Source organism: Lampetra planeri, chromosome 32, assembly GCF_965212315.1.
Source record: "Lampetra planeri chromosome 32, kcLamPlan1.2.h2, whole genome shotgun sequence".
Taxonomy (NCBI): Eukaryota; Metazoa; Chordata; class Hyperoartia; order Petromyzontiformes; family Petromyzontidae; genus Lampetra; species Lampetra planeri.
In genome coordinates this window covers 9,861,764-9,889,243 of record NC_136138.1, presented here as the reverse complement: position 1 = coordinate 9,889,243, position 27,480 = coordinate 9,861,764, and the positions used below count along the sequence as shown (strand labels likewise).

The 27,480-nt window shown below is 48.7% G+C and overlaps 1 protein-coding gene across 5 annotated transcripts; it reads left to right on the top strand.

Moving 5' to 3' along the window:
- The first annotated feature begins 31 nt into the window (after positions 1–31).
- On the top strand, positions 32–25,724 carry LOC144729436 (uncharacterized). Of its 5 annotated transcripts, none has more exons than XM_078609722.1 (17): positions 32–1,012; positions 2,055–2,133; positions 3,981–4,080; positions 5,652–5,835; positions 10,118–10,219; positions 11,382–11,495; positions 13,018–13,085; positions 13,388–13,575; positions 15,439–15,648; positions 15,848–15,996; positions 16,752–16,842; positions 18,950–19,032; positions 20,207–20,375; positions 21,131–21,294; positions 22,017–22,120; positions 23,387–23,427; positions 25,353–25,724. In XM_078609722.1, exons 2-17 carry the CDS (start codon positions 2,070–2,072, stop codon positions 25,433–25,435), a joined length of 1,914 nt encoding a protein of 637 aa, XP_078465848.1. In that variant the 5' UTR covers positions 32–1,012; positions 2,055–2,069; the 3' UTR covers positions 25,436–25,724. The 5 variants fall into 5 exon arrangements, with proteins under 5 accessions (XP_078465848.1, XP_078465847.1, XP_078465849.1 ...); XM_078609721.1 differs by having other exon boundaries at positions 22,014–22,120; XM_078609723.1 differs by having other exon boundaries at positions 22,014–22,120; positions 23,387–23,477.
- Positions 25,725–27,480: the final 1,756 nt, after the last annotated feature.

The window sequence follows — 27,480 nt, the reverse complement described above, 5'->3', positions numbered from 1 at the left end:
ATGCAGGCAGCCACACGTGATTAACCTGGGTTCGAGCGCTGTCATCAATGATTACACACAAACCAACAATGTATAAAGTGTGAGTTTAGACTTTGGCTAAATTCCGAACTTGGAGAATATGAAGGGTGTTGGTTTGGTTGCTGTGCCGTCAGTGCTTACAGCAGTGCATGTGGGAAATTGGAGCCACTCCCAGGGTGAATGCGTCACTTGAAAGGCTCTAAGAAGTAGTTCTGCCTTTCCACCTTCTGCAGGCCGTTATCTCACACACAGGGTGCACTGCACATGTCTGCACAGTTCCGAATGCACGCATTTTCTAAGGGCATGTCATTGAATACACAATTGAAACACGTGTAAAAACACACTAAACATAAAACTCGATAATCCTCATGAGCAAAACTGCCTGAATTGACTTAAACTTGCGGGAGCCTTCCAAGTTTGACATCCCAAGTTTTGACTTGCACATTGCTATCCCTCGTAATGCCATTATGGGCCCTTTATCAGCAACCGTCTATTGCTAGGCTTGGTGCGTCCCTGTGAACGGGAGAGCGTGGAAAGACCAACATGCCCCCGCTGTAGCGATAAGACCATAAAACAAGCCGCTGCACGCAGCAACGCGTACGCGGGTTACATTTTTGATATTAAACCGCTCCAGTCGACCACTTGTCACCATAGCAGCCAGACTCTGCAACTCCCCCCCCACTGCCCGTCCCTAAGAGGGGTGGACACGCGAGTTTGCAGCGCGGAGACAACGCTTGCACGCGGGAGGGCGAGGCAGCTCACGACTTGGCGTGGGAGGATTCGCCTCGGATTGACTCCGTCAAGGATCCACCGTGGCAACGGCGTGGGGCTCGCTCGCTCACCTCCCTCGCGACCACTGACTCTCGCGAGCGATCCTGCGATCGCCGTCGATCGCACCGGCGCAGGGCAGAACGCTTCGCAGGCGGGAGGGGAGCGGATCGAACGTTGGTTCGGAGGAAAGCGAGCGAGGACGGCTTCTTGCTGCAAGCACTTTGTGAGTTTTGTGCAACACACCACCAGAGGTTTTTTTTTCTTTCCGCAGAGTAAATTTTTTGTACGTTTAGCAGACATTGCAGGCATTTCTCTTCTCTTTGTGGGAACATTATTCTCAGTCAGTTAAAAAAACTGTTTGTATGTGTGCATGTTGAACTTTTTTTGCACCGTATGTAGCCAATCGTTCAAATCGGAATTGTGGGCGAAGGACAACAAATAAAACACAAAAAATACTTTTGCCTTTTTACAAGATGTTGAGGCCGTTTGCTCTTTTGCTTTTACTTGGAAAGCTTAACATTATCACCACCAAAACACTGTTAGCTCAGCAACTTTGACGTGAACATTTAAACGTTGCTGATCAAATCCCCGCTATGTGGAAGAAGAGGTTATTTCCAAAGAACACAATTGCCCATGTGTGTCGTGCATGCTTCCCACCAAATCTGAGTCGTCGATATGCATTAAGAGTAACTCAGGTGAGATTTTACTTTCTATAGTTACAGCGTATGAGTTATTTGCATGCCATAAAGCCATCTCGGCTTTAGGGGCATTTCCACTATTTCAGACATACACTGTAGACACTTTAAAGACGTGGCGATTCGTGGTTATAAAAATGTTGTGATTTTTTTTTTTGCTTTACTTGCATCCAGTAATGTGAATCGATTAGGACTGGAATCCAAATAGAACAAATTTATCCGCTTTTGTTGATCGGGGAAAAATGGTGTTGGACATACTCGGACGAACTGACTTTTTTTTATCCACGTTGCAACAGTGATTGTGCCGTCCGTTCACGTCTGTACGTATGTGTCACTTGACACCCTGTTCCATCTCAAGAGAACGATCCAGACAACACTTTTAATTAATAATAAAAACAATATTATCTAAAGCTGTAGACAAATGCCATGAAAAGTACACTTTTATATTTAATTATCGGGGAAGATTTTGAATCCTCGACTGTGAGGATTGCCCAATGTGTAGAGCTGCCCTGTTGTTTCTGCAAACCGTTGGGGTTGTTTTTCCAAGTCTCCGCCGTGCCCGTGTGACAGGATTCGGCCGGCACCATGAGCCCAGAGAGGAGCTCTTCCCGTCGGCAAGATTCGGCAGATCGTGACAGTGACGCCGAAGGTAGGACCGATCACACGTGGGTTTATTGATCATCATCGCTTAACCTCTCTCGCGGAGTACTTTCTGGGTCGCCGATCGACTGGAGTAGACACGTGACTAGTAGCACGCAACCATAGCGACAGGCATATTGCATGTGGTGTAGTGGATGCACTAATATTCTCCAGGTCACAGAATCCAACACACCCCAGTTGAAGTGAAGCCCTGTTTAAAATATTTATGTTAAATTATCAATAATCTTTCGATTTAAAGCTTTCGTGACTGCAGGGATTCATGTTCTTGGTTCTTTTGGTAAAGTCACGTAGAAGGGAAGTAATAAAATAATAAAAATAAAACATAATAAAATAATTCTCACGACGTTTCGACCACAACGCAAGTATCCGTCCTCAGGTGAAGAATGAATAATAATCTAAAAATAAATAATAATAATAATATCAATAATCTATTATATTTAGGATTTATATAGCGCCCTATTTTAAAGAGACCCCTTGCTTGCATCGGAATATTTGTCCAGTTCCATATTAATGAGTCTTCGTCTTTAGTTTGGGAGGACAACATAGAATCAGAATTTTTTTTAACTTGGCCAGTCCCATGGCTAGAACGCTTGGTCAGCCCTGGTGATCACCCATCCAAGTATTAACCAGACTCAACCCAGCTTAACGTCTGAAGTCTCGTGAGATTGGGCGCATTCGGGGTGATTTTGACGGATGAAATCTGTGAAGCTTGCCTTTTTGAAATGAAAATTTAATGATCCATGACAAACTGGTAATAAATGGCTGACTGCGTAGACAGACACGACGTTTCTGTTATTTTCTACCATCTGTATCGCGCTAAAAATTACACCGTTGTAAGGCTACAGCATGTAAAAGCATGCAGCTGGGTTTATTTGCTGTGCTGTTGTGAAATCCAGTGCTGAATGCCTTGCAGTGGGTGTGATGACAAAAGTTATTCGCAGAGCACCTTGGAGAACTCCAAACCGGCGACACGGCCCACCTATCCCCACCTATCGCTTGGCCACAGTGTTTTTCTTTTTTTTATGAGACAAGCCATAAAAATTGGCACGGCATTTTCATTTTGATGAGACAGGGTTAGGGTGGTGCAACAATGGGCTAGGTGAGCGATGCTTGCAGTGAACAGAGCCACTGTGTTGCAGAATGACAGAAACCAGTTCAGACTCCATATCCTGCAAACCCAATGCTCATGCAGTATGGACCCAATGCAGCTCTTCGTAGCGAATTGTTCTTTCTTGTCAAACTTGTTTTTCTCGCAAAAGCGTGCCTCCGTCGTGGCCGAGCTGGAGCGCTTTTGCCACTTGTTGCAAGACATTTGCGGTTCGACCCCCGCGGCCACCCTGGTTAATACTGCGGGTGGTATTAACTGCAAATATGCAGTGTCTGCTTCATAATGGACGTTAAGCATCCTCTGGTGTTTTTCTTAAAACAGCAGGCACGTGTATGCCAGAGTCATGGTCTGACTGAATTACCTGAAAATTACTCGTTTGCGAGAACATATCTAGCAACAATTGCCACATACTACGAAACTACCGCGGACTATGTCTACGAAACACAGCGCATTCGTGATAGCCTCACGCAATAAAAATGGCACGAATATCAAATGTAATTAGCAATGACTTGATTTGATTTTGCCCGCCAACAACGACACAAACAGTGCGATGCAATTCAGCCGTTTCTTAAAGGTGCCAATCTTGTCCACGTGTCTGGTGAGCTGTGACCGGTGAGCCTTTGCAGGAAGCCCGGTGGTGAGGACGCCCCCACTTACTGGCGAGCGGTTTTCGCTGTCTTCGTTGCTGTTGATTTTTGACCGATGGTTGCGTGCGTTGCGTGGCCCAGGTGAGAAGGAGTACCTGTCGCTGGTGCAGCAGCAGAGGAGGCTGCAGAGCGAGCAGCGTGTGTACAAGCGAGAATCAACCTCCGAAATCCGCAAGCAGATGTAAGCGGTGCAGAGGACACTCGCACCTGGCACACGGGCATCAACGGTGGCGTAGTAGTGTGGTTGGCATGGGCCCTGGTGAGGTTTTTTTCTTTCTGGATATATAAATGACACAGGTTGTCATAAGTATCACGAGGGGTTTCCCACTCAGTTGGATCGTGGGCTGGCACTCACCGCCAATGAGCCGGTTGTGAAAATTTCACGATCCAATGGCAGACAGCCACTGTCGACTTCCTCTAAAGGTGGTATCTATTTTATCGACACCACAGGGATGATGGGTTGAGTCAACCCCCCCCCCCAAGCAGGATTTGAATTCGCAAGGCCTCCGATTGTTAGCAGTATACCTTTGCCGCTAAGCTTACACTGCCAGATAATGATCATTAAAATCTATGCAAATGTATACTCGAGCATGGTAAAATTGTTTGGCGTGAGTCTGTTGTTTGAATTCATTGTGAAAATGCAGCCTTGTCAATTTCCAGGTGTCTTGGGGGAGTTTCTGCTGCTTGTCAGGTCCAAGGACACGTTGACTTCAAAGTAAACAGGGATCTTTTTTCTTTTTTTAGTTTCTTTCTTCAGCTAGAGGTGGCAAAGAAGTGTCTACTGATGCGTGCATGTGCGGGCATGTTACGTGTTATGTGTGTGAGAGTGTGTCACGCGCGTTGTGTGTTGATAACTGGAGTGCGAGCATAGTGGTCTTGACACCGCTACAATAGTATCAAAAACCTACGTTGACTCGTGGCTGCGAATGTTAATTGAAAAGGTTGTGTTTACTTAATTAGGCTGACTTGGGAACGAAAATACATTACATGGCATGGCGTTTATTCACCAGCACTATAATGTGACAAGTTTGTTTTCTTCTTCCCCACCCCCCCCCCCCATACTTATTTTCCAATTGTGCCATCGGCATTTTATCACATGCAAATTACATTACCATTCGCTACGCTGGCAACTAGCGGTGCACCACTATGTGTCGGAGAGCGGCGCTGGAAGATGATGCCGTGCCACGACAAATGGTGGAAGTTCAGTAGACCTCTCTATCCATATGGGAGGCGCAGCCTTCCGTATGTCCTGCACGGTGTTCATCGTATGTCGTCAGAGTGAAATTGTTGCAGCTGTAAGTAGTCAACGTCAATGATAAACTAATTTAATTCATCTTCTTGGTTCTTTCGGTAAAGTCACTTTACCGAAAGAACCAAGAAGATGAATCCCTGCAGTCACGAAAGCTTTAAATCGAAATTTCATTTAATATAGTTGGGTTTTTTTGTGCATTCATTTGTGATCGTCTGAGGCCATCGATTTTATTTTTGTTGTCCTTCCTCCGCACAATTCCGATTAGCACGGTTGGCTATGCGCTGTGCGAAATAAGTTCAAGTTGCATGCATGTGACTCGCTACTCTTGGGCCGGCCGATACCCGGATTCAAACCAGAATCTAAGCGGTGCCGGCTCAGCTTCTGTGTCTCATGAGCCACCCGGCCACCTCCGCTCAGAGGGGGGGTGGGTCTTTCCCCTTGAGTCCCCGGTGAGGCTGCCCAGAACGGATGATGAATGTTGTTGTCTTTGCGATTGCTAGGCAGGAGCTGTCTCGTCTGGAGGAAGAGAGAAAGACCACTCTCCAGAAGCTGGCAGTGGCTGCCAGCCATCGAGGAGGACAGAGGTACAGCGCAGGAAGAGTGTCCTCACTCCTGGCAAGAAACGGACATCTCGATGAGCAGATTGAGCAGGAACTGCAAAGACAGCAAATGCTGGACGACCAGGTCAGAGGCTGTCTGGTTCAGTTTGTGGATTAAATTAACAATTATTAATCAACATAATGATTTATTATTTGTAATGCACGTCTTTTTGTTCACTCTCTGGGAGAGAGGGAACGATTCTAAGGCATCAGAAATTGCAGACAAGCCGGAACTGGTGCCAACAATTTCCCAAGCTCTCGGGTCCTACAGCGAGATGTTTGGCCGTTCATGAATGTTTAGTTACCGCTGCTGGTGCTGTCTGCTTCGCTTCAGAGAGCATGTTTAGATGAGAAGCCACACGCAGACAAGGATGTGTGGCCCGTGCACTTTCATACTCGGGGAGATGAGTCGCCCTTGGAAAAAAAGCTTCTTAGCTGGATGGGCTTCCGTCGGGAAATAGCTCTGATTCTGAGTGTAGTGTGAGATGTAAACGCCCCATTGCAACATCGACCCCTACAGGGCATACGACGCCCATTTGCTGGCCGGTGCTGCCCACGTAGGGACGGTCGCCATTACGATCCCCTTAGGCGAGGCTGCTGCGGGACAATCGAATGGCAGAGGTGGCCATGGGATGAAGGTTATTATTCATGCGATTGGCAAATATGTTCAGGAGCTACATGACAATGCAGAGGTCTGCTGGCCACGAGGTGGCTTCAGTAGGGCGTTTGTGCGGCTCTGCTATACTTCTGGTAGCCTTCTCACGGTTTCACGGTGGCCAACCTGATCATCTCTTTGGTTCTTTCGGTAAAGTCACGTAGAAGGGAAAAAAAAAACAATAAAGTAATACAAATAAAACAATACGATTTTATTGTTTTATTATTATTCTTTTATTGTTCACTTAGAAGGGGGGTAAAACAAAAAAATAATAAAAATAAAACAATGCAATTTTATTGTTTTATTTTTATTCTTTTATTGTTTTTTTCCCCTTCTACGTAACTTTACCAAAAGAACAAAGAAATATGAATCCCTGCAGTCACGAAAGATTTAAATCAAACTTTAACCTGATCATCATCGTCATTGTCACAATCCATGGGCGGATAGCCCCAAGGGTGTCCACTGGACATTTCATAATTTGTTTCCACTCTCCTCTCTGTCTTGTGCCAATATGCCCAAATAGTGGCCACATCTTTCTGGCACAAATCTCTTCTGTCGTCATGAAGCCATCCTCTGTGAGGTCTTCCTCTTTTTTCCAGTTCCTTCCATTTTTCCGAAGAACATATTTTTAATTATCCTGCAGTTGTCCATCCTACACATGTGTCCAAATAGTGCCAGTTTCCTTCTCATCGCTGCCTGCACCATCAGGTCTTCTTCTATATGCAGCCTTTTTCTTATTTGGTCACTACAGCTTAGATGCAGTATCCTTCTGTAGCAATGCATTTCTAGTGCCGACATCTTATCTCTGTCAGTATTTTTCTAATGTCCAAGTCTCGCAGGCGTACAAAGCTGTACTGAAGATGTTCAGTTTGATTTTGTAGCTGATTCGCTTGCTTCTCCAAATGCTATTGGATCCTGCCATTACTCCTTTTGCCTTTCGTGATCATCGCTCGCTTGTGTTCTTTCGTCTTTTCACCTAAACTTAAATACAGCTCCAACGAATACCGTAATCTCGGCGAAACGGACGTCATTCATTCGGGCCAAGCTGTTGTGCGAGGTACATTGGGATGCTGAAGGATTTAAGCATCCTATAAATACAAATCTTCACCCCTTGTCTTTGCTGTGTTTGTGCGTTCAGCTGGTTTCCAAACGGCCCGTGTGGTCACGCATCGTTACTCGCGAGTGGCCGTAAGCCTCTGGGGGGGGGGGGTGGGGGGCCTGTTGGGAGCCCTGCTTTTCTAATTTCCAGAGAAGCGTTGACCCACGCAGAGAAGCCACAAGTTAATGCTAAACTTGTGTCAATTTGCTCCCTACGCTGGTATTGACACAGAGAAATACTTCCATCACCATGCCAATGCCGCCCCGCCCCCCCGTCCCCCCCGTCCCCCCAACAAAACTTGGATTGCTCGTTAGTCATTGCTGACCCTTGCAAAATTGGAGTTGTCGTTGAACCCGTGAACTGTTTTGGCATTGCTGTTAAAAGAGGGGAGAGTTTCAAATTTGTAAATGATCATTTTAAAACCCTTCACAACAGAAGCGTTTGTGCAGGCCAGACAATAAATAGGTTTAACAAAACACATATATGCGGGTCTCCTGTACAAAAGCCTTCGGCCTTGTCCAGACCACTAACTCCAAAGAACTGAATGTGTGACCATTTTTTTGTTGGCTACGTGCGCTCAACTCGTCGAGTATTGGTCTAAACGACAAAATGACCACACATTCAGTTCTTTGGAGCTAATGGTTTGGAGAGGTTTTGCACGTGCAATGCTGCACATATTTGTGTGTGGTAAAAACTACGAGGGAGAGGCTGCAGGCTACAGATCGATATTTCTGGGAAGTAATAATCATAGTAATTCCATTTGTACAGCGGTTTTTCATCAAGGATCTCAAAACACTGTACAGGACACAGCAGCAGCAGACACTCAGCAAAAAATAATATAATAAATACATTTAAAAAATCATTCACTAAATTAACTAAAAGTTTAATGAGCGGAAGCGCATAAATAGGTTATAAGGAGCATTTTAAACATGTCCACAGACTCGGCGATCGCTCCGATAGCTCGTGGAATAAGAGCGTTCCATAGCCTGGGAGCTACACCGGAAAAATCTCGGTCACCCATGGACTGAAACCTCGACCTGGGAATACGGAGAGGAGATCTGCATCCCCAGATCTTAGGGACCTTGAGGGGACAAATGGATGCAGCATGCCAATGATGTAGGCTGTGTGTCTGTCCATCCGTTTGTTCATTCGTCCGAGGACACTTGCCCACGTTTTATATATGGAAATTGCAAAATAATTCAACCAATCACTATGAAACTTACCAACACAGGTTACAAATATCAGTACCCATATCTCTACCATTTAGGGGCAAGATTGACTTTGAAACACTTTCAGAAAGCACTTTTACAACAACTAAAAATAAAATATGTGCTGTGAGGCAGTGGGATGATTTTCTACACAAGGTCGTGGGTGTAAGTGCACAAATGCCTAAATGTGCACTTGTGTGAGTATGCGTTCGCATGTTTTTTCTGAGCTCGCCTCTTTGTTGCACCTAAAAAAAATAGAGCCTCCATTACTGGGTCCGTATTACCAGCTTGTTTGGACTGTGTAATCCACTGTGTCATTTGCAAGCTGGGTTTATCTCGGCGTGGCGGTGCAGACATATACAGCCCAGGCCGCCGGATAAACGCCTCGCCCATGACGCCGTGCAGGTCGCGAGGGTTATTCGAGGGAGCATCGGTATGGGAGCGCATGATACAAGTGCGATTCAACAAGGAGTTGCATTGCACTGCCCTCTGCTCTCGCAGCAGCATTGAACACCGGCGTTATCCATGGCGGTAGCCTATACAAGTCCTATCCAGGCTCAGACCTGTTTAGCTTCCGTCATCTGATGAGAATTGGGCGATTTGCGGGTGATTCGGCCGTGGGCGATGCAGACGCTGCCAATTAATTCCAGGTGCAGGAGTTTTGGGGGGTTACCACAAATGGAATGTGTGTGTGTATGAATGTGTGTATGTATGTGTATGTATGTATGTTGTGGGGAGCGGTGGGGGAGCGGTGGTGTAGCGGTTAGCGCGCTGCGCTATGAACCCGGCGACACTAGTTCGATTCCCACTCATGGCCAACACCAGGGACGATTATCTGAACCGGTCCCGGGCCTCCCCTAGGTCGACTCAGCCTCAAATGAGTACCTGGTGAGGTGTGTCAACATTGCCACTAGGGAGACAAAGGCGGTCGGGCGTGGTGCTGGCCACCCACCCCCTCGTGTACCGTGCTGGCCATCATAGGTGCTCGCAAACAGCACTTGCCCCTACAGTCTGTTCAGGCTATATGGGGGATCTTTGATCTTTGATGTTGAACTTATTTCGCACCGTACGTCGCCGACCGTGATAATCGGAGGTGCCGGTGAAGGACACCAAACTAAGCACAAGAAGCAGCTGTAAAGAAATTAGTTTGTCAATCTATATGATTTAAAAGCGCAAAGCTCCAGTGGCTTCCCATAACATCGGAAGGAAGAGCGTTCCAGACGGCCGCGGAAGCGCATCTGAAAGCGCCGCGCGATGCGGTGACCGCCGCCTTTGTTCGATGGCAGCAGCCAGGAGGAGCTGCTGCGATGATGACACCGGGGGGGGGGGGGGGGTTCCCACGGCGGAGCGCACGCAGCGCGACGTTGTTGTTCCTCTGCGCGTGACCACCACCCGCCCAATTCAGATCGGGGCCATGGAGAAAACCCTTGAGCGCAAGCGAGCGGCTCCAGTGAAGCAGCTCCACGTGCAGAGCAAGATTCACAACGCGAGCACGCGGCTGGACACGGTGAGCGACTCATATGAGCTCGTAGGCTTTCGCGAGCAGTGTTATCCATAATCGAGGTGTCGTTAAAGCCGCCACCACCCGACACAGCCGATTCGTAAGGTTTGTCACAGTAAACAAGACGTGCCAATTGGTTGCTACTTCAGCACACCCGGTGTGTTGGAGAGTAAACTCACAACATTTACAATTCGACTACGATGTCTCGCTGTGTCGGGTGGTGGCGGGGTTAACGGCACGTTTATATTTACGCGAATCAACCCCCCCAAAAAAATGCCCTTTATTATGAGCTCAGTAGCGATGGCACGTACAATTGACTCCATCACGACATTCACAGTCACAACTCGAATCACATGTCTTTGCACTTGTATACAACAACTACAGTCACAGCCACAACTTGCTTTCAAATTTTATATTTGAAACTACTATGAATAAAATACATTCTCTCTCTCTCTCGTTGTTTAGAAGTGTCTAGTTTTATGTTCATGAATATTAATTAGGTGGTGGGTGTCGATCCCAACCTTGACGACTGCTGTATATTTGGAGTTTGGATTTGTCTCCGAATCCTCCGGTTTTTCCCCTCCGCATTTAGAAACATCACGCGTTTAGAGTATTTGGCTGCTATAAACTCCACGCAACAATAACCAACTTCGTTTCGCTATCATTTGTGGATAGGTCGCTACATAGCTCAGTGGGCCTTACCTGGTAAAACACAAACAGTTTTATGTAATAGTGGGTGGAAGATGTGTGCTAGAGAGGTGCCACGTGTGTAAGGAAAACATTTCACTTTGACTTGTTTTTCTGCCTGCTTGTCCACAGCCGGTATGTGTGCACGTCTAAGTGTTAGCCTTGAGCGGGCAAGTGAATAACGGTGGCACAGTGGTTAACGCACTGCATTACGTACACCCCGTGACCCAAGTTCGATTCCCGCTCGCAGCCAACGTCATTGACGATTATTTGAACCGGTCCTGAGCCTCCCCTAGGTCGACTTAGCATCAAATGAGTACCTGGTGCGGTGCGTAAACGTCAGCACTGGGGAGATAAAGGCGACCGGGGGGCGTGGCGCTGACCAATCGTCCCGGGCTTCGACGACGCTCGCTGACAGCACTTGCCCTCTCTGGTGTGTGCGACCACGTGGGGCGGCGCAATCTTTTGTCCGCGTGAGCAGACGAATACCAAGCTGGGTGAGCAGCTGACGGAGAACGGGCGACTGCGAGGAGACATCGACACCCTGCGTTGCGAGCGCGACAAGTTCCTCGTCGTCCACAGCAAGCTCGAGAAGGTCGCCCGCTTCTTCACCGACGACGAACGCCCCCCGTTTCTAGCTTTGCAGCTGGGTGGGGGAAAAAAATGTTGTTGTAAAAATTGTTTTTATTGTAATTCAAGAAAACCAGAATACAAAGTAGATTCCAAATGGGAGGAATTTAGAACTTCTTTCGCACCGTACGTAGCCAACCGCGCCAATCTGTGGGTCTCTGTGAGTCTCTATGGGTCTATTGGTGTCTCTGGGTCTGGGTGTCTGCGGGTTTCTGTATGTATGTATGCTAAACTTATTTTGCACCGTACGTAGCCAACCGCGCTAATCGGAGGTGTGGGGGGGAAGGACAACAAACTAAACACAAAAAGCAGAGTTCCATAGAAACGAATTTTAAATCCGGATTTAAAAGTACATAGCTCCAGTGGCTTCCAAATATCGAAGGGAAGAGCGTTCCAGACGGCCGCGGAAGCGCATCTGAAAGCGCGCGATGCGGTGAGCGTCTTTGTTCGATGGCCAGCATGTACCAAACCCGGAGTGATGTACCCTCAAAATTAGAGACCGGCCGGAGGACATCCGAGCTCACTGCCGTACCGTGGCGAGGGTAACAATCGGGAGCGGGCTGTTTATGGGGGAGGGGAAGAATAATGGCAGAAAGGGGGAGGGAGCGAGGAGGAATAATATAACCAAAACAGAACCGGAAATAGAATAATATAAACTCATTGTGGGAACCTTCCTTATCAAGGGTCGAGTTGGACTGGAACACGCAAACACACGCACACCTCAGCGGTGTCCACCTCCGATCAGCACGGTTGGCTACGTATGGTGCGAAAGAAATTCCACATGCACACGCACACACGTGTACAATTATGAACCCGAAAGAAAATCGCGGCTCACTTTTACGCGGGCACGAACGAAAACGCCTGCTCGTGCCTTGGTCTCGCGAAGGCGTTGGTGTTTGGGTCGCAGTTCCACAGCAGACACGACGCTAAGATGCAGCGACGGGCACCACACCGTCTGTGGGCCATTTGGAAGCGCAGGGCCTCTCACGGGGCCAGGGGCCATGTGACATGAAGACACGGGCCGAATACTGCTTTACAGATGCCGTTGTTAGCGAACACCTATTAGGGTCAGCACACCGACATGCAGAGTGAGTGTGGCATACAGCACAGTACAGCACTCACGCCCATCTGTGTCTTTCCCATCTCGGTGGCGCAGTTTGCCATCGTTCATAAAGCTGAGCCAAATCGAGTTGCTAGGGGGATGTCTACCCATCCCCCTAGATACGTAATTTCAGTGCCTCCACTTACATTATTTTCTGGACAAAAGTGACACCACATTACGTCAGGTAATGTAACTTTCGTAAGCATGAGAATGCCTTAAATTAATTATTCCATCATCTAACCGATCCAAATATCTGAAAAAATATCCGGAATTACCCTTACAATCTTTTTGATCCGAAACTCGTCTTATTCGAGGTACGGGCAGGTCCAGGGTCAAATTCGGACAATGCCTACAACCGACGGTTGTGCTGTCATGTCACCTGCAGGAGCTCAAGGACCTGAAGAAGGAGATGAAAGCATCGATGGAGGCAGCGAGCGAAGCTCACCAATCGAGGTGAGGCAGCCATCAGTCACGACCCCCTGCTCCGTTTGACAACGACCTGGCTGGGGATCACGATGGGCACAGGGCAGACATTATTTAAAAGGAGACGGAGCTGTAAAACTCTTCAACAGCCTCCAGTCTGGCTCTGTCGTTATACGCGAAATGTGCGATTCACACGAGCATCTCCGGGACGTATCCCTCGCGAATAACGAGGGAATGCTTTTACTCGAGCGCTTTAAACGTACGGGAGTGGCGGTGGTGTTGTTGTCCTCGAGCGCTTTAACGGAACGCCTCGCCGTGACCGCGCGACGCAGGGAGGATGCGCAGGCCAAGCTGAGCCGCGTGCGGGAGCAGAACGAGAAGGAGGTGGAGATGTTCCACGCAGAGATGCGCGAGCTGCAGCTGGCGAGCGACCACGAGGGCGGGCTGCAGCGCTTCCTGCTGGAGAAGGACAAGCGGCGAGTGTCGCAAGACGAGCTGGAGCGCAGCCAACGCAAGCTGGGTCAGCGGCCCCTTTGCAATCGCCTCCCTGCTGCGGGCGAAAGTGACAGAGCCGCCAGGCACACTGAGATAAATCCCCGCCGCTCATTGGTCGGTGAAAATTGGTAGCCGCTTTGTCAAATTAATATATTGGTCGTTAAATGAATGGGCTGGTCCCCGTCATAGGAACGTGGAGTTTTAACCACTGGCTCAAGACTGCTGATGGAGTTGGGCAATTCTCCGCACTCTCGTTGAGTACGGCGATGTGCATGCGCATACACGCGCGTAATAATGTATGTACATGTATATTTATACCTATTTGTGTTTGAACAGGGGCGGTTTCTTCATTAGGGCGATTGGGCGACGCACCACCAATGTCATTCAACCACAAAGTCACGCTAGCCGTCACTGTGCCTCTGGATATAGTCCAATCAGCGTCATGTCACGTTCTGTGGAGTACCGCCTCTTTTTGGGCGATTTCACTCCGGCTGAGAATTGCCCAGAGTGGCGCCATAGACTTACATTCAAAGATGTTTTTTTTCGAACGGGGGCGCTGCAATGCATTCTCTATGGCTTCCGGGAGGGCTCGCACTAACGTGCTTATGTCATCATACGTAAGCACGTTTCATCCAACAATATTATTTGTCGCCACCTAGTGGAATCTTTAATAAAAGAAACTTGAGTAGTTTGTATTAATAGTGAGTATAGAAACAAACAAGATGTATTGTAAGAGTCACTTTATTTTTCATTAATATTAAAGAAGTGAAGTTGCCTTTACATGCTTAAGCTGTTCATTTATCCATTGCATGGGTGGACCTTATCCTTATCAATCATCCAGACATTTGCCCCCCCTGAGCGATTTTGCAGGAGCCGCCACTGTGTTTGAACTAATTTTGCGACTTATTACAAGCCCCAGTTTTGGTACCTCAACATTTGCTATATTACTGGATTCAATGTTTTAAAATATTCCAATTAAAATAACATTCGGAATTATTTTCGCCCGCCGTGATTCCACGCCAGACCTCGGGATAATGAAACAATGATCTGCTATATTGTATTGGATAGTGCTGAGATAATAATTACCTATTTATCCAGCAAAGCCACACTGGGTCCAAATACTTTTATTTTCAGGAGGGTCCTGCATTGGGATGTTTGGCCAATACTGTACAGTACTAATCACGTTTGAATGTTTTTGGCTATGGGAGGAAACCGGAAAACCCGGAGGAAACTCTTACAGAACAGGGGGAGAACATACAAACACTGCAGGAATCTAACCCAGGCCCCGACTCAATGTGTGCAGTTCGGTGCCCTTCCTCCGCACCTCGATTAGCACGGTTGGCTACGTACGGCACGAATGAAGCTCACCGTGCATACAATTTGAGGCATAAGCGTTACCACAGCACCACCACGCACAAAACAGTTGTCGTAGACTACGGCGCAGCAAAATTAATTGTTGTAGTGCAGCGTGGACCAAAATGTCTATGCTCCCCATCTTTACCTCCCCCCCCCCCCCCCACTGATGTACAGTTAAATGTTAAATGTTCTCCACGAGTGGGAGGGGTTGGTAACACGCGGCTCCTTAAGGACCCTGCTGCTTCGCCACGTTACTCATCGAGGACCACCGTCTCGTGTTCACCACTTGCTTTGCGGCTCTTCAAATATTGAGGTTTTTTTTTTACAGAATGCGAACAAAATTTTTTCTTATTGTTGTTTTTTGGTCACCGAGCCCTGCCCATGACACACAAAGCGAGCGGGGCGGGGGTGGGGCCCTCATCCAGCAGCGGACTGACAGACAAAACAAGCCGCGCCCCATTCACGGGGGAGACGCAAGTTTTGTCTCGTCCTGAAATCGTCAAGAACGGCGGTCTCCTTTTTACATCGACAGACGAGGCGAGACGCAAGCGCTTGGAGGAGCAGCGGGAGGCTGTGGCGCGGTACGATGCGGCGTCTCAGCAGATCGCGGCGCTGCTGGAGGGCGACGGCTCTCCTGGCGGCGGCGGCGGCGGCACCGGCAGCCCCAGAGCCGGGCGCGTGGCCAAGGGCAGCCTCGCCGAGCTGAGCGACACCGATGTCAGGCGGCTGCAGGAGCTGGCAGGCACGTGGGACCCCCCCCCGCCGCCTCCCCCTGGTCCCCGAAAAAACCCCCAAAAAACGCTAAAACCCGAAAAAAAGCTAAAAACCGATAAAACACAAAAAAAACTGACTGAATGGGGGCCACGCTTTGCGCCCTGGGGAGTCCTCTCTCTGCCACGTTGCCCGAAACGTCTCGCCCCGCCCACCGGTGTGTGCCGCAGGGATGAGCCGTCGCAGGTCGGTGGCCCTGCCGGCGTTCCTGCACGCGTCGGCGGGCACGGAGGCGGAGGGGTCGCGCCGGACGCACCGCCGCATGTCGACCCTCGCCCTCGCGCTCGGGCTCGACGATGGCGAGGGCATCCGCGAGGCGGTGGGGGGAGACGCCACGCACCTGTACACATCACCTGTACACATCATCTGTACACGTCACCTGTACACGTCACCTGTACACATCACCTGTACACATCACCTGTACACACCCATAGACACTGCACACACCTGTACCCACCTGTACCTACCTGTACACGTCACTTGTACACATCACCTGTACACAGCCATAGACACTGCACACACCTGTACCCACCTGTACCCACCTGTACCTACCTGTACACGTCACCTGTACACATCACCCGTGCACATCACCTGTACACAGCCAAACACTGCACACACCTGTACCCACCTGTATCTACCTGTACACGTCACCTGTACACGTCACCTGTACACATCACCTGTACACATCACCTGTACAGAGCTGCACATCACCTGTACACCAGTGACAATTACTTGAACCGGCTGCACATCGCCTGTACACAGCTGCACAGACACACACACACACGTGTACGCACTTTAATGGTCGCTCGTGTCACCCAGCGCTTGACGACTGTGCATATGCGCGTGAGTGTGTGTTGTGTACCGTATAACTCCAGGTGAGTTGGGGGCACAGGGCTCGGTAGGCAAAGTAAGAAGGGTGCAGGGACCGCCTTGATGGCATTGTCTGTTAACCTCAGCCGACGCCGCCTCCTGCTTGTTGATGAAGAGCGGTCCCTGGCGTCTGCCAAGTGGGAAGTCGAGGTGGGGCTCTCTAAATGTTGCCATGCTCCAGCGCTGCGTATTCACATCTCTCAGATCCGGCGCTCCCTGGAGAAAGACGGCGGCCCTGGCGCCCGGAGCGGGCAGGAGGTGGACGGGAAACTTTTCTACTCCAAGTTTATGGAGCGTGAGGCCAGCACTGTGTGAACACACACGCACACGCACTGTGTGAACACACACACACACGCACTGTGTGAACACACACGCACGCACTGTGTGAACACACACGCACGCACTGTGTGAACACACACGCACGCACTGTGTGAACACACACGCACGCACTGTGTGAACACACACGCACGCACTGTGTGAACACACACACACGCACTGTGTGAACACACACACACACGCACTGTGTGAACACACACACACACGCACTGTGTGAACACACACACACGCACTGTGTGAACACACACACACGCACTGTGTGAACACACACACGCGCGCACTGTGTGAACACACACACGCACGCACTGTGTGAACACACACACACGCACTGTGTGAACACACACACACACGCACTGTGTGAACACACACACACACGCACTGTGTGAACACACACACACGCACTGTGTGAACACACACACACGCACTGTGTGAACACACACACACGCACTGTGTGAACACACACGCACGCGCACTGTGTGAACACACACACACGCGCACTGTGTGAACACACACACACGCGCACTGTGTGAACACACACACACGCACTGTGTGAACACACACACACGCACTGTGTGAACACACACACACGCACTGTGTGAACACACACGCACTGTGTGAACACACACACACGCACTGTGTGAACACACACGCACTGTGTGAACACACACACGCGCACTGTGTGAACACACACACGCGCACTGTGTGAACACACACACGCGCACTGTGTGAACACACACACGCGCACTGTGTGAACACACACACACGCACTGTGTGAACACACACACACACGCACTGTGTGAACACACACACACGCACTGTGTGAACACACACACACGCACTGTGTGAACACACACACGCACGCACTGTGTGAACACACACACACACGCACTGTGTGAACACACACGCGCGCACTGTGTGAACACACACGCACGCACTGTGTGAACACACACACACACGCACTGTGTGAACACACACGCACGCACTGTGTGAACACACACACGCGCGCGCACAAAGATCCCCCGTAGAGCCTTAGCAGACTGTAGGGGCAAGTGCTGTTAGCGAGCAGCACCTATGAAGGCCGGCACGGCACACGAGGGGGTGGGTGGCCAGCACCACGCCCGACCGCCTTTGTCTCCCCAGTGGCGATGTTTACACACCGCACCAGGTACTAGTTTGAGGCCGAGTTGACCTAAGCGAGGCCCAGGACCGGTTCAGATAATCGTCACTGGGTGTTGGCCGTGAGCGGGAATCAATCTCGGGGTCGCAAGGTTCGTAGCGCAGCGCGCTAACCGCTACACCACCGCTCCCCGCACGCGCACACAAAGACAAAAATCCCCCTTATAACCTTAACAGACTGTAGGGGCAAGTGCTGTTAGCGAGCACCTATGAAGGCCTACACACACACGCACACTTACACACCTGTTCATGCTCGGAGCTCAACAACATTATCTGCTTCACTGTCCCTGTACTGAGCCAGCATCCTAAGTTCAAGATCACAGCACACAAAAACACCCTGACACGTAATGTTAGGGTTTTTCTCCTCACTAAATTCGGCTGAATTCCATCTGTGAGAATTCAAAATGTCACTTTTCGCTGCCATGCAGCAAACGTCTCTGTGGCACGGGGCGTGGGGCCTGTGCAGCGCCTCCCGGCGTGGATGAGCAATGCACCGATGAGGAAGAAGGGAAAAAAATACTCCTAGTTCTTTCGGTAAAGTCACGTAGGTAAAAAATGAAATTAAAATTAATAAAAAATTAAATAATAAAAATCACGACGTTTCGGAGGCAACACAAGTCTCCGTCATCAGGTGGGACCGTCACAGCCAGATTTGCTGCATCAAGTGAGGCAGGGATTCAAGATGCAAGCTCTTAAATACAAGTTAAGGGGGAGGAGAGGAGGGGGAGCTTGTCAGAATGTGGTCAGATGTGAGTGTGAAGCTTCAAATCTAGAATTAAGGTAAAAAAACGTTGTTAATTGGCGGGATATCACAAAGGGATCACAAAACGTGGACAAGCAGTCACGGAGGAAACCTTGGATCAAAGGATTATCGATGCTTCTTTCCACAGGGGAAGAAAACAACTTCGCCCTCTACAACTACGTCTCGGAGCAGAGCGCGGCCATCCAGCAGCTCAACGATGAGATCGACAAGGTGGGTGGGACTGCGGGTGCCGCTGTGGCTGAGGACGTACGGGGAACGGTGGCGCAGTGGACCACGCAATTGTTTTTGCGATTCGGGTGACCGGGATTTCACGCCACGCCACGGACAAATTCATTGGCGAGCGGTGTAGGTCAAATTGGCCTTTAAATTAGTACTTGCCACAGTTCGGACGCCTCGGTGTGGGTGTAGCAAAGGCAGCCAGGCATGATGCTGGTCACACCGCTCTTTGATGTCCTGCTCCGACCTCAGAGACGGCTATCGAAACGATGACGACTGCCTGCCGGGGCGAGTCCAAAACGATAGAACGGAAGGTGAAAGAGTTGTTTTGCATTATGACTGACGAGACCAATCCCGGCTGCATAGCGTTTATATCGCACTTTGGACAGACGTGGACTGAATCTCGCATTGCATATTTGGTCTGGTGTTTTCTCCAAGTGTTGCTACCGCATCTGGTTTTGAAGGCACACCGTTTCTCTGCGTCAATGCCTGGCCTCAATAGGTGCTCGCTAACACCACTTGCCCCAGCAGTCTCTTAAGCATTTAAGGGGATCTTTGTGTTAGCTCAACACATTGCGCTGCAAATTTGGTGACCCGAGTTTGATTCCCGCTCACGACCAATAATAGTGGCGAATATTTGAACCAGTTCTGGGCCTCGCCTAGGTCTACTCAACATTAAATGAGTACTCTACCCGGTGCGGTGTGTAAACATCAGCAGTGCGGGGACAACGGCAGCCGGGCGTAGCGTTGTCCACCCCCGCGCCCCTTGTGTGCCATTCCGGCTTTCATAGGTGCCCACCAGAGGTCGCAACCGGGTACCCGATACCCGTACCCTACCCGATACCCAGCTACCCATACCCGGCCGGGTACGGGTACGGGTAGCCGTTTGCGACCCTGGTGTGGCCGGGTACGGGTACGGGTAGGCCGTGAGTCACTGGTGAGTCACCGTTTGTCACTCATTTCGGGTAGGGTACGGGTACGGGTAGGGAACGGGTACCCGTACCCAGCCGGGTACGGGTACCCATTTGCGACCCTGGTGCGGCCGGGTACGGGTAAGGAATCAAAACCCGTTTGCGACCTCTGGTGCCCACTAAGGGCACTTGCCCCAACAGTCTGTGAAAGGCTACGCGGGTGGATCTTTGCCCCCCCCCCACCCCCCGCGCGTCAGCTGACGACCGAGCTGCGCGACGGCCGGCGGAGCGATGCGGAGCGCGACTCGCGGCTCGGGGACGAGGCGCGCCTGCTGGAGGAGCGGGCGCGAAACGCCGGCCGCGAGGCGGAGCGGCTGCGTGGCGACAATCGGCGGCGGCGCAGGATGGGCAGCCAGCTGCAGAGCGGTAGGCGGCGTGCGACAAGACTCCTCGTGGGTCCCATCCTGGACCTCTGACGCCTGCTGTATAATAAGATAATTGTTTTTTGTTACCCTTTTATCTGGCAACAAAACTGACACCTTTTTTTACAAGGAGTCATATTTGCATAGACCACAATACCTGCAGTCGTAATGCAAACAAAAAACATAACTCTGATAATGTACGCACTGTCCTTGAAGTTGATTGGTTCACACCCGAGACAGCTTTCCTTAGAGCCTAGTCTCACATGGGTTGGACCAGATGACGCCAAAAGGCACACAACTGAAAGACAATGCACCATCAGAGTATGAGAGCTCGGGGTAAGCATTTACGCCATTGGTACCTCATTTGCCAGCAAAAAAATATGATAATTGTTTTTTTACCCTTTTATCTGGCAACAAAACTGACACCTTTTTGGAGTTTGCATCTTCTTGCTCTCTTCTCTCCCAGTGGTCGCGTGGATTTTTCTCCGGTTTTTCCCAACACATTTAGACTCGGCATCACGCGTTTAGAGTATTTGTCTGCGAAAGATCTTCACGTGATGATAAGCCACTTCGGTGAGCTATCATTTGTGGCCAGGTCGCTTCTGAAAAAAATCTGTATAGCTCAGTGGGCCTTACCTGGTTGAAACAAATGTTTTCACTTAGTTTAGACTCGAAGCGTCACGAAGCCACAGAATCGCTCACCGTGCGTTGATTTCGTTAGGTTGCATTCTACCTCTCTCTCTCTCGGTCTCTTCCCAGAGATCAGTTCTCTTCTGAGTCACATTGGAGGGTCTGAAGGTTCAGCTGGGCTATGTTTTGGCCATGGCGAGGACTTATTGGAGCAGGTGGTGATGACCACCCTTGGCTGTGTGGAGCAACGAGCGAACGAGCTACTGACAGCTCGTGCTTATCAGCACTACCAGGTGAGGGTCTTCACCTGGTGCGTCTCATCACTGCCACTTGTTGCCATGCTTTGCAAACTGCTATGATAGATCCACTCAGCCAGTTACACAGCCAGTTACTCAGCTGCCTAGTCAAACTGCCACCTAGCTACATTTCTAGATTTACATCCCATCAGCTAACAAACCACCCAGATAGTCACACAGCCAACCAGCCAGCTGTCTCCACAGCCAACCAGTCAATCCGCTCTCCAATCAGCCAGCCAACTAAATACCCAGCCACTTAACCACCCATCCACCCAATCAACCAGCCAGTCAACCACCTAGCCACCCAACAAGTCAGCCTCTCAGCCACCCACTCAGTCAGGAAGCCACACAATCTTCTAATCAGCTACCCAGCTATCCAGCCAGTCACCCGCTACCCACCTAGCCAGCCACATAGCCATCCAGCTGTTCAGTCAGGCACCTACTCAACTAGTTTAACACGTAGGCTTTCGCTACCAATATTATTCGTAATAAAGTTTTTGGATTAGATTGCGTTAACCCACCAGCATGTCAACAAAACGTGCCAATTAGTTACTACTTCAGCACACCGGTGTGTTGGTGAGTAAACCCACAACATTTACAAGGTCCCCCTATCGCCTACTAAACTCGCCACACATCGGACCAACCATCCGTCCGGCCGCCTACCTGCCCAGTGCCTGCCACGTGAGTTGTCCTTGTCACGTGACGTGTGCCTGCAGCAGGGTGGGGACGCGGTGTCGGAGCGAGGTGGCTCCACGTGGCAACTGCTCAGCCTCCCCCCACCGACCCAGGCTGCGAACTTTGACCTTGAGCTTCCATCCACCAAGTAAGGGATGTGCTCGCATCGACAAAGACGCTTTCTCGTGCTGCACGACTTTGGGATTTTCTCCCTAATCTACTTTCCCAAGTTCTTGTAAGCTTGCTCAATTCCAGATCTATAACTCTTATCTCTTGCCGACTGCTTGGGGTTTGTGCTCGACAACAGTGGTTTAACAGACAGAAACATCTCCGTCGCAGTGAGCTTAGCCCTTTTCCGTGTTTTTGTTACTCTTCTGGGCAAGTGGAGACAGCATTGTGTCGCAGTAACCTTAAGTTTTGTCTTTTTGTGAACCGATTTCGGCAAAAACAATGCACAGCGATCAGCTATTTAGTGAAATCTGATGACAGCCACTGGCATTTGACATTCATTCGCGATTGCTGTTGGGAAGTCTTATTCTCCAAAACTAAAGTTGATACTTGTTGGTATAATGTTAAGCACATCGACAATTACTATTGTACGTCTCCGCAGGTTTCCGTGCTGCAAGGCCGTAATTAGAATTAGAATATATATTGGGGGGGACACATCCCCCCCAATATATAATAAAATATGCAAAAAATGTCCCCTCCAATATATTGTTTTTAATAATAATTGCGATGCTATGTAAATAAAAACAACTATTTTCTAACCCTTGGCCACAATATCTGGACTTGTCTTCATGTAACAATTCATAGATTGCTGTTTATATGATTGTGGTTATGGTTGTACTTTATATCTCTGCCATTACATACAATGAAACAAGAAAAGGTCAAAAAGAAAAAAACAGATCAATGTAATACAATACACTCTTAGACATTATTGTAAAAAATATATTAAAAGTCCATCCCATGTGTTAGTGAATTTCTTTATATTTTAGACAGGAAATGGCAGGAAATTAGTTTTCAAATTTAGATTTTTTTTTCTGGGGGGGGGAGACCCCCAGACCCGCTGGAAGATTTGGTCCCCCCAATGTTGACTCCATGGCTACGGCCTTGCCGTGCTGTGTATCTCTCCGATGTGTTCTCTCCAGGTTATGTTCGACTGATGTCCGACCTTTCGCTCCCAGCGCGTCATGCCGAACAGCACGTAGCACAACCTGAAATCACACCAGAGAACTAAATAAAAGCGTACTTCGGTAACACCATTCGCGTATAAAACGGTCGACTGCCATGCGGCGGGATACGTGAGCTCCAGCGTATTTGGCCGTGTGCATCGGAGCGGTTTCTAGAGGTCATTCTTGGAGGTCACCTGCTCTTTGCCGCAGCACGACGCGGCTGTGTTTCTCGTTGTGCCCAGACTCGCGAGCGGCAGCGACAGCGAGGGGAGGAGCAGCGATGGTGAGCAACTGCTGACGGACACAGAACTCAGGGACAAGGCTTTGCAGTCTGTACGCACTCTCCCCTCCCTCGTGGCATCATCACAATCATCATCATCAACAATCAATCACTGCCATAATGTATGTTGAACTTAATTTGCCAGTAGAAAAATATGATAATTGTTTTTTTTACCCTTTTATCTGGCAACAAAACCGACACCTTTTTTTACAAGGAGTCATGTTTGCATAGACCACAATACCTGCAGTCGTAATGCAACACCATGTGAGTCTAGGCTCTAAGGAAAGCCGTCTCGGGTGTGGACCTATCAACTTCAAGGACAGTGCATACATTATCAGAGTTATGTTTTTTGTTTGCATTACGACTGCAGGTATTGTGGTCTATGCAAACATGACTCCTTGTAAAAAAAAAGGTGTCAGTTTTGTTGGCAGATAAAAGGGTAAAAAAACAATTATTATGTTGAACTTGTTTTGCAGCGTATGTAGTCAACCGTGCTGATCGGAAATGGCGGTAAGACAAAAAACTAAACACAAAAATAATAATGATCAGTTATCGCCATCAATCGCCATCATTAGTGGTCGTCACCAGTCATGCTCACTCCACTGCTGGATGAAGGCCTCCTGAAGCCGCCGCCGCCACCTCTCATGATCTTGCGATGCAACAATCCATCCAGCATCTCTCCAGGCTGCACGCAAACTAAATTCATTGCTCCATCTCCCTCGGTGGACGCTCTATTGGACGCGCTCCATTCCTTGGCTGCCAGACCTTTATTATTCCTGACCACTGCCCAATCATCCCTTCTCGTAATGAATGCATCTCTACAAGTTCGATTAACGGGGGTGAAAGATTTTAGCTCAACAATGTAGTGATTTCATAATAGATGTTTTTGGGTTAAATCCCGTAAATATATAAACGTGTCGTTAAAACCCGCCGCCACCCGACACATTTATATATTTACGCGATCTAACCCAAAATCTCTATTATGGATGATATTGGTCGCGAAAGCCTACGTGTTAAACTGAATGTAGTGAATTGTTTCAGTTCAGAAACAGACTTTCTCGACATTGCAGTGTGTGATAGCGCCTCTAGTGGCTGATCGAGTCACTTCGCAGCCAGTACACGAAGCGAGGGAAAGAGACAACATCGGAATGCTATGAGGCATCTCCTTTACCAGTGGCAACATATAGTAATAGGGTTTTACCCTTTAAACTGGTACAAAAACTGACACCTTTATACAAGGCATCATGTTTGCAATAACCACAACACAAGCAGTCAAAATGCAAACAAAAAGAAACAACTCTGATGATGATAATGATATGCACTGTCCTGAAGTTGATTGAAGCTGTCTCGGGTGTGGACCAATCAACTTCAAGGACAGTGCATATCATTATCATCATCATCATCAGAGTTGTTTCTTTTTGTTTGCATTTTGACTGCTTGTGTTGTGGTTATTGCAAACATGATGCCTTGTATAAAGGTGTCAGTTTTTGTACCAGTTTAAAGGGTAAAACCCTATTACAACATTGGAATGCATTACACAGTCATTATCCCCTGTGCGTTGGCTGTCGTGTTATTGAATTACCGCGGTCCAGTATTTGTATGCTGGGATTCGACATTGGCCGAGTCTCTGGTGGCCGCAGAGTCAACGTAAACCCATTGCGCAATGAACGCACCACGTGTCATGAGCTTAAGAAGCGATATTGCTGGGGGTGGGGGAGAGAAACAATCATTGACGCATCATCATTCCACAACCCCCTTCTCTCACTGCTGCAGAGTTCATTTCGCTTTGTCGGGGCAGCTTGATGGATGATTCGTTTCAGCGCGTGTGTGTGTGCCTGTGTCTGCGTGTGTGTCTGCGTGCGTGTGTGTCTGCGCGTGTGTGTCTGTCTGTGTGTCTGCGTGTGTGTCTGTGTGTGTGTGGTTTACAGGTTCTTCGCCACGAGACAAAGGAGTGAAGAAGAGTCAATGCACGCGAGTTACAAGGCATTATTACATCCGTTCAGAATTTTAAACCAACACGTTCTGTGTATGGCAACAAAAAAACAAATCGCAACAATCAAATGTGTTCGGCACAGACTGCAATGAGGCTTGTTATTGATGTTAGTGGCCTTAAACGATAATGTGGTTACTCTTTGGTTCTTTCGGTAAAGTCACGTAGGCATAAAATAAAATAAATCACGACGTTTCGATTGCAACACAAGCAATCATCATCAGGTGGGAAAACCACGGCAATAATTTTTTTTTGCTCAAGTGGGAGAGAGAGTTGCCGTGGTAAGAGGTTATATAGGTAAGAAAGGGGGAGGGGCAAGGGGGGAGAGGGAGGGGTGGGGGTGTGGGGTAGGGGGAGGGAGAGTTCTGAGTAGTGTAGTAGTACCCGGCAGATATGATAGACAACCAATGCAAAGCAGTTAGGGTTTTACCTGGTTAATAATATCCTCCCAATGACTGCTCAATTTGTATCCATCTTCTCGGTTGAAGTTATGTCTATGTTTATATATCTGGATGGCTTCATGAACAAACCTTTGATAGTAGCCCGAAGGTTTGCAGAGTATCTTGGTCTCGGAAAAAAACAATATCTTGCGAGCCCACAGCGTTATAGCAATAGTCAGCCACGGCAGAGGTATTGGTTCTGCCGTGTTTCAGATCTGCCTTGTGTTCGCGAACACGGTCCGAGATATGTCTTTTCGTTTCCCCAATGTGTTGCAATCGAAACGTCGTGATTTAATTTATTTTATTTTGTACCCACGTGACTTTGCCGAAAGAACCAAAGAGTATGGATCCCTGCAGTCACGAAAACTTCAAATCTAGATTGATAATGTGGTTATACGTTCAGCCCCTTGAGAGCTGTTGGTCGAGGCTAAACTGAGAGCATTGTTCATGCAAAATGTGATGGTCACATCACGTGGACGATGTCAGGCACGTTAGGAGTCGTGTGCCTTCTCGCCGTTCGTGAGCAGTCGTTTGTGTTGTTAAATCTACTCGTTCAAATCAGTGTGACTATAAATGGAATGTCACAGATTCCTTAAAATGAAATGGTGCAGTGATGTCTTGCTTTGAAATATTTTCTTTTTAATGTTTGCATGCATACAAATACGTGAATGTGTGTCAGCAAATTTTTTTGTAATTTCATTACGATCCAATTTTATTAAAATGTTGTCAAAATGTTGCCGTAACTTGCAGAATGCATTCCAAACCCTCCCACTGCGGTACACCAACTCAATGTTTGGCAATGGACCACGGAGGGATATCGCACAAACTGCACCTCCGATCGGCACGGTTGGCTACGTACGGCGCGAAGGAAGTTCAACAACACAGGACACAACAACAGCTTCTGAAACATTAGTGACCTCTTTATTGTAAATGTTGTGGATTTGCTCTCCAACACACCGATGTGCTGTACTAGTAACGCATTTGCACGTTCTGTTTAGGTGACAACCCTTGCTAGTTGGCTGTGTCGGGTGGTGGCGGGTTTAAACGACACATTTATTTATGCGATATAACCCAACAAAAAAAACATGCATTGTGGATGACCTCTTCTTGGTTCTTTCGGTAAAGTCACGTAGAATGGAAATAATAAAATAATGAAAATAAAACAATCAAATAATTCTCACGACGTTTCGGCCACAACGCAAGCAGCCGTCCTCAGGTGGAGAGCAGGTCTGTCGAGTAGACAGAGTCTGAATGACACACTCCAGGCTTGGAGCGACTATTTAAGCTGGGATGGAGGGGGGAAACGTCGTGAGAATTATTTTATTATGTTTTATTATTATTTTATTATTTCCATTCTACGTGACTTTACCGAAAGAACCAAGAAGATGAATCCCTGCAGTCACGAAAGCTTTAAATCGAAATGTGGATGACCTCTTGAACCCCCAGTAGGGGGCAGCACTTTCCCGTCCACCCCGCCGCGGAGGGAAATGCTGCCGTGTGACAGAACGACGTGGGCTCTGGAGACCAATATCATCCATAATACTCTGGCGTAGGTGTGTCAGGTTGGAGGGGAGTCCGTGGATCACCTAGGGATCCACAGGGATCTTCAGAACCCTGTGGATCACC